We start from the raw sequence: 7,930 nt of genomic DNA, 5'->3' as shown, positions 1-7,930 counted from the left end.
CGTGACCATGTGGGGATGGATGGATGGATGGATGGATGGATGTCTAGCTTTGAGAGAGAGAGAGAGAGTACCGCTCGTGACACATGCGTGTGGATAGATTGGAAAACAGAGATTCCGTGGCGCGTGCGTCCCTCGGCGACGTGGTGTGTGACGTCAGAGATATAAATGTTCGGGAGGCTGAGCTCGCGCTCCGTGGTTCTCCTCGCAGCGTCCGCGGAGCAGCAGCAGCCGCAGCCTGGATCCGCAGAGAGGTAAGCGCTTTGTCCTATCAACGATAACATCTGGATCACTGAAGGAAAATTTAAAAAATAAAAAACTCTTGAGTGCGATGTCGATTTAGAAAACATTTCATTGTAGAGACTTTCAGAAGTTGGTGCCTTGCTTTATTGCAAACTGTCATCTGAGCCTCGGTCTGTGCTGCGGAGCCACAGAGCGACAGGAAACTTTGCTTCATGCATTTTCAGCCTGGTTTTTATTTGTGGCTCCACTTTGATGAGAAACGCTCGCTCGTCAGGTTTTGATGTGAGTTTCCCTCAGGGAGTCTGCTGGTGTGCGGTTCGCATGTGCTTGTTGTGCAGAGCTGGAGAAAAAAAGAGAGAGAGAGAGAGAAAACTTTTTTACGTGTTTTTATTAATTTCCTCGTGAGCACAGAAAGTTAAAGAACTCTCTTTTTTAAATGTTTTTTCTCATCAACGCTGATCCTCAGTTTTCTTGCGCTTCATTGGGAAATGATCATAATTTTATTAATATCATAGTAATCTCATCTCACGGCATTGTAACAGAGAGACCTCTTTAAAACCTATCCATCTTCTTTTTTAATTTCAGCCCTTTAATACTGTAGATTTTTTTTAATTGTCATTTAAGGTACTTTATTGAAAAAAATAATTAAGTTTGTGGTCAAAATTAAATGATAATATTGCTTTTCTTACAGGTACTAAAACAATGATGGATCTACTGACTGCTACCCCTTTCTACTACTTCAATGCAACAGATGACAGTGTTGGGAATGACTCTTTATACGACGACGAGGACTACGACTACAGGGACGAGCACACCTTCAAGGACGAGCACGCCGAGCTGAGACAGTCCCTCAACATCATGTCTCTCATCGTTTACTGCCTGGCCTTTGTGCTGGGCGTGCTCGGGAATGGAGTGGTTATCTGGGTGACCGGATTCAAGATGAAGAAAACCGTCAACACGGTTTGGTTTCTCAACCTGGCGGTGGCCGACTTCCTCTTCACGGCGTTCCTGCCCCTGAGCGTCACCTACACGGCCATGGATTTCCACTGGCCCTTTGGCAAGTTCATGTGCAAGCTGAACACCACGATAAGCTTCCTGAACATGTTCGCCAGCGTCTACATCCTGGTGGTGATCAGCGTGGACAGATGTGTGTCCGTGGTGTGGCCCGTCTGGGCCCAGAACCACCGGAACGTGCGCAAAGCGTCGGGCGTGAGCCTGGGTGTCTGGGTCCTGGCTCTGATTCTCAGCTCCCCGTACTTCATCTTCAGGGACACCGGGCCGTCGTACCACAACGAAGACATCATCAACTGCTTCAACAACTTCGCGCTCTCCGACGACTACGAGACCCCGTCCGTGAACGAGCTGCGCCAGTTCCGCCACCAGGCGATGACCGTCACCCGCTTCCTGCTGGGTTTCGTGGTTCCCTTCACCGTCATCGTCTCCTGCTATGCCGTCATAATCCACCGGCTGAGAAGAAACCCGACCCTGGCCAGCCAATCGAGTCGCCCCTTCAAGATCATCGCTGCCATCATCATCACTTTTTTCCTGTGCTGGGCTCCGTTCCACGTCATGGGGCTGATCGAGCTGGTGAATCACATGTCAAATTACACCAGCATGACCCTGGACCACGTCATCACCATCGGCGTCCCGATCGCCACGAGCCTGGCCTTTCTCAACAGCTGCCTGAATCCGCTGCTCTACGTGTTCATGGGACAAGATTTCAAGGATAAAGTCCGCAAGTCCATCCTGAATGTGCTGGAGAACGCCTTCCAGGAGGAGGTGTCTCGCTCCTACACCTGCACAAACTCCATGGTGACCAGTCGGAGCAAAGACAAGTCTGTTTCCGATGCCGAGGTGTGAGGACGTCCCTATTGTCAAAAAAACAACTACTTAAACCTGTATATAGTCAAATAACTGTACATAACTCATTCCTTTTTTACCTTCTCTCTGCAGTTCTTCAACAGGATGCTTTCAAACACAAAACTTTGTGTCACCTTCAGATTGAAGTAGTTTTGTGATCTTTTTACTAAGATCTAAAGTATGCTTCCTCTTTCAAGACATTATACCATGTTGTTGTGTTTTTTTAAAACTCAGTTATTTATGAGTTATGAGTGTTCATAAGAAAAAAAAAAACACATAAATGCAGAATTTTTATTTTCCCGCATACTTATCATTATGTAATTTGAGCATCCAAAGTTTCAAAAATGTGTTGGCTACTAGGATTGTTTGTTTGCTTTATCAATTGTGTCTTCAGCTGCAAAAGCAACATAGCAATGTCATTTAGTTGTTTATGTTCGAACTAATCAGAATAATGCAAGAATTATTGTTGTACATAGAACATGATGCCTGAACATTTTGTATTTACACTGAGCAGAAAGCTGAAACCTGCAGTGTTTAACCTCTGTCCCCCTCTGCTGCCAGCGAGAGTGATGACAGCAACACGCTCAGGGAATCACACCACAGGCTATTATTGATCAGACTGAAAGATTCCCTTAGTCAGCAGTAGAGTGGACATATTCACAATTCAGTAATTTTATCTTTATTCAATGTTTTCTATGTGTAAAAATGGAAATTCATACCTTGGTCAGTTAAATCGACTGCAATACAAATTCTATTCATTGCTGGGGCCCAGATATGTAAAATCTCACAAAATGGTTTTAAACTAAAAAAAAAAAAAAAAAAAAAATGCATTTTAATAACGTGAAATGGTGAAATAATTCTATTGAAAACAACTCTCAAACTCTTCATGTCTTGGATATCGCTCAAATGCATTCGGATCTGTTTCCAGGGTTAATGTATGTTGATTTTTTTTTTCTGCTTGTTTTGGAAGGATGCTACTTCTATTTCTTCTCATCTGATTATAATGACAGCCTAATGTAATCATTTAAATACATGTGATAGTGACTCATAACAGCGTTTAGTGGCAGAGATGCTGTGTCATTAACTTCGTTTGATCTGTTGTTTTTTTTCCCCAGTGACAGTAAGTTGTATCTCTTCTGTACCGGTAAATGCATTCATGTTGTGGCATATGAGACTTTGATGTGTAGTTTTTAATTTTGGACTTTGTCTCGGTAAGATTTAGTTGATGCTACTCAGGTTATAAGTCAAAAATTAACAATAAAATTTTACCAGTTGTTTTTATTTTGAAAGGAGAATCAGTTATGTCTTTCAAAAATAAGCTGTTGATGTGAAGCTCTTGATATGTAAACAATGTAAATATTAGTCATTGTCTTTCTTTCTTTCAGACCAGAGTGGTCAGCTCTTTTAGCAGTCTATACATGATTAAATAACTTGTTGCATTTGCCTCTATTAAAATGTTTTTGGACATGGATGCTTTTCCTTTACAAATGTCTTTATACATCACATATAATACAGCGACGTCCGTCCTCTGCATTGAACCCATCCGATGGGAGCAGCGGGCAGCCGCTGGGCGACGCCCGGGTAACACTTGAGGGTTAAGGGCCTTTCCCAAGGGCCCATCGTGGTTCAGCTTTCACCACCAGTCTCTTTTAGGAATCTAAACCAGCCCTCTTTCAATTACAAGCTGGCTTTTAACAGGAAGAACCCTCCAGCCGATCCAAAACCAGAGCTGGGAGCTTTGGCCTTGGACCAACGCGGGGTAGTGAGAGAGACGAAAACAAACAAACAGCACGCTGCAAGCTTCATGGAGGAAGACGGGATAAATCACAAAGGGTTCTACTGCCAGGAATCCAGCAGGAAGGTGCAGAGGGAAAGAGAGAGGATAGAAACCTCAGGGTCACCTGCAGGAGTGGAACTAATCCAACAGAATGACTCAGGATGATAAAAACTACACGGTCACCTTATATGTTTAAGCAGATTTTGACCACTAGATAGAGCTGTTTCTCATCTAATTCGCTCTGCAGAAGAAAAGACAGCAATTTTCAGAACAACATGAAGATCACGGCTATTTTTTAATTTGAGTGGTTTATCAGCTTCAATTACACCTGCATGAAATACACCAAAATAATACGAAACTGCATCACAATTTGAATTAAACTGTGAGAAATGTAAACTTTTTACTCGTGTTGTAATTGGATGCATACACCAGTCTGGTGAAGTCAATTTACAATATGTGATGGCTTAAAACCTTGATATTTCGTGAGTTTTATTCTGAACTCCTCAGTGATGAAATGTGATGAGCTGATGAGGCCTTTTGTTGTTTGTGAAATGCAAAAATAATATAGCTGCTGGCACAAACACCAAACCATCACAGCCAATATGCAGTCATAAATCATGGTATTTGAATCACCTGCAGTTCATGATGAACTTGTGAACAGGAAGTGGCTCTGCCGCTGTGACAACATCAGAACTTTGCCAATAGAAGTGTGGGAGAAAAAAACTGTGCAGTACAAAAAGGAACTGCAGTTTGCGGAATCTGAATTCTGAGTCACTTTTCTGGGCAAAGGGCTTTGGGAGCCATCCTGAAGTGAACGGTGATCATTTTGACTACATATATGAACGTATAATCTGTCACTTTGATCAGAAATTCAGCTGCTGATTCATCCGGGGTCAACTTCAAGTCAAGAGCTTTGAGAAGGTGAGTTGTTATCTTTGTCAGTTCTTAAGCAAAAATAAAACATTGTAAAAGCTTTTCTAAAAAGTCATCCTGCTTTTCTCAGAAAAATCGACCTCTTAAAATGATTTCACACTTTTGCTTTCTGTTAAAAACATAACTTGAAATGTTATTCTTTTCATATTTGTCCTTGAAAAAAATTGCTAAAGTGCAAGGTTTATCAGATGAGACTCCAAAGACTCAACAAACCACTACTCGAAACATTCAACCAGATGAAATGAATAATAATAAAAACAATAGAGACTTTGCCCTCCAGGCATTCCTGCCTTCGGCTGGGGCTCAGTCCCTAATAATGTGAAACTGTCAAAATACCATTAATGTTTGGCAGAAGCTCTCTGCTTCATGATCACTTGGCGATTGTACTCCAGTAAATTGCCACTTCTTCTGATGTAAATTCAATGTTTTCAGTCAGGCACGTTTACATGGCTCAAAAAATCCTCCTGATAAAGGGATTGTAAGGTGAAGCGGACTGTAAATGTGTCATATAAACACCTGACTGACGGAGTGGATTATATTTCTGATCAGATTGTCCAGGTAGTCCACACCGATCGATACCTGTATGATCGCTTCAGCCTGGGACCTTGTATATGAGTATTGATCATGGATGGAAAATGAGTTTAATAAGATTGTTTTCATTCAGATTGAAAAAAACACCCATGTAAACTGGACCAGTAGTGAGAAACCACAAGTGTCCTTCAGATTATTGATTGACTTTAGTGTGACATTATCAATTAGTCTAAACTACGCTATATCTATCTATATCTGTTACACAAGAAAGAAAAGACAGAACCAGTAATAAAGGTGCAGATGATTTTTATGCCTGCTCATATTTTGTTCTTTATGTCTTGTCTGGTTTTCAGGGAAAAGACGGCGGACAGGATGGAAATGACTGCTTCCCCTTCTGGTCACAACATCACTGATGTTCCTGATGAAAATGAATTTGAGTTTTTTGCGAAGCTAGCCGAGTTGGGAAAGGCTCTGCACATCATGTCTCTTGTGGTTTTCAGCCTGGGCATGGTGCTTGGCGTGTTTGGAAATGCAGTGGTTATCTGGGTGACGGGTTTCAAGATGAAGAAAACGGTCAACACCGTGTGGTTCCTCAACCTTGCAGTGGCCGACTTTCTCTTCACAGCTTTTTTACCCCTGACGATCGCTTACACTGCTCTGAATTTCCACTGGCCTTTCGGCAACTTCATGTGCAAACTGAGCAGCGCCATCACCTCACTCAACATATTTGCCAGTGTCTACGTCCTGGTGGTGATCAGCGTGGACAGGTGTGTGTCTGTGGTGTGGCCCGTCTGGGCCCAGAACCACCGGAGCGTACGCAAAGCGTCCTGTGTGAGTCTGGGTGTCTGGGTCCTGGCTCTGATTCTGAGCATTCCTTCCTTCGTCTTCCGCGGCACAGGACCGGCGCTTCAAAATGAAAACATCACCCTCTGCTTCAACCATTTTGGACTTCCTGAAGACAATGTAACTCTCTCTGTGGTTCAGCTGAAACAGTTTCGTCATCAGGCCACGACCGTCACCCGCTTCTTTCTGGGATTTGTTATTCCCTTCACTGTCATCGTCTGCTGTTATGCTGTCATAATCCACCGCCTGAGGAAAAGCCCCACCCTAGCAAGTCAATCCAAGCGCACTTTTAGGATCATCGCTGCCATTATCATCACTTTTTTCCTGTGCTGGGCTCCTTTCCACATCTTGACTCTAATTGAGTTGGCAAACTTCAGTGCTGTCAGTCTCGATAAAACCTTGGTCTTTGTCCTCACTGTTGGATTCCCGATAGCCACAGGTCTGGCTTTTCTGAATAGTTGCGTCAATCCTCTGCTCTATGTGTTTGTGGGCCAAAATTTCAAGGACAGAGTCTGCAAGTCCATCCTGAATGTACTGGAGACTGTTTTCCAGGAAGAGGAGACAAACTCTCAAAGTTACCTGAAATCTGAAGAAAGCAGCCACAGCAGGGAAAAGTCACAAGCTAACACTGAGCTGTAAGATTTAACAACAGACAGCCGGAAAAAATACAAATAAAATGTTGTTGAGTTTTCACAAGGTGTATATACTATTGTTCTAGTTGCTGAATTTCATGCTTTGTTCACAGCTAAAATAATTCAAGTATCAAAAACTGTTAAAGCGAACTTGACATGCTGAAATGCTTTGCTTTGGGAAACGTTTTGAACGAGACCAAGTAGATGCAGAAAGTCTCTGTGGTTCTGGTTCTTACTGATGGTGAAAAAGGTTGCTCAACACCTTATTTACTTAACTTTGTGGTTAGATGTGTGAAATGCTCATGACAAATCTCATTACGGAAGACATGATGAAGTTTCTGCGTGCCTCAAAAACTTCCTGAGAAACGAATTCTGTGAAGATTATTTTAGGCCGTACTATGGTGTATACATGAGCACTGGGTTTTGTGAAATGTAAATTTGGACAGGTCATATAACCTTTGGAAAGCGTCCTGTCATTTTTGGGTGTTGCTATCAGGCTGATCTTGTTCAAATAAATCTTCTTATTTTGAAGTTGTAATCAGCTGTGTATAAGTCTTAACGTCCATCCTGTCTGCTTTGCTGGAGCTAATAGAGCATCCAACCTGGAAGAAAGAGCAGAAAATCACAGAGGCAGACATTCACACCAGGAAATGATGAAGAGTCACACATTTATCCAACAGGGAAAAGTCAGACATGAAGAGAACTTGAAATTTATACACAGAAGGATCAGCACAGCAGATGAGAGCAAAACCAATATTGCTGCAAGGTAAGTTGTAATCACAACCCAAAACTGCCAGGTGCAAAATCCCACCAGTCATGACATACTTCAAGAAGGTCGGAGGCATCACTGTGTAACATATATTTTTTTCACATTTTTACCTCCGCCAGGAGGTTATGTAATCATGTCGGTTTGTTGTTTGGTTGGTTGGTTGGTTGGTTGGTTGGTTGGTTGGTTGGTTGGTTTGTTAGCAAGATCCCGGAAAAAGTAATTGACAGATTGCAATGAAACTTTGTGGAAAGGTGGGTCTTGGGCTAACTTAGAATTGATTAAATTTTGGTGATGATCCGGATCACTGTCTGGATCCAGGAATTTTTTAAAGGATTCTTTATCATT

General features: G+C 42.4%; 2 protein-coding genes across 2 annotated transcripts; both read left to right on the top strand.

The window, feature by feature from the left end:
* Positions 1-206: 206 nt before the first annotated feature.
* On the top strand, positions 207-2,926 carry LOC115397411 (chemokine-like receptor 1). Its single transcript, XM_030103699.1, has 2 exons — positions 207-251; positions 932-2,926. The coding sequence occupies exon 2, from the start codon at positions 943-945 to the stop codon at positions 2,098-2,100; it is 1,158 nt and encodes a 385-aa protein (XP_029959559.1). The 5' UTR covers positions 207-251; positions 932-942; the 3' UTR covers positions 2,101-2,926.
* Positions 2,927-4,642: 1,716 nt separating this feature from the next.
* Positions 4,643-7,313, top strand: LOC115396667 (chemokine-like receptor 1). The gene is made up of 2 exons (XM_030102642.1): positions 4,643-4,798; positions 5,695-7,313. The coding sequence occupies exon 2, from the start codon at positions 5,714-5,716 to the stop codon at positions 6,821-6,823; it is 1,110 nt and encodes a 369-aa protein (XP_029958502.1). The 5' UTR covers positions 4,643-4,798; positions 5,695-5,713; the 3' UTR covers positions 6,824-7,313.
* Positions 7,314-7,930: the final 617 nt, after the last annotated feature.

Source organism: Salarias fasciatus, chromosome 11 (genome assembly GCF_902148845.1).
Source record: "Salarias fasciatus chromosome 11, fSalaFa1.1, whole genome shotgun sequence".
Classification (NCBI taxonomy): Eukaryota; Metazoa; Chordata; class Actinopteri; order Blenniiformes; family Blenniidae; genus Salarias; species Salarias fasciatus.
The sequence above is the reverse complement of the archived record's forward strand: the minus strand, read 5'-3'. Positions and strand labels throughout refer to the sequence as shown.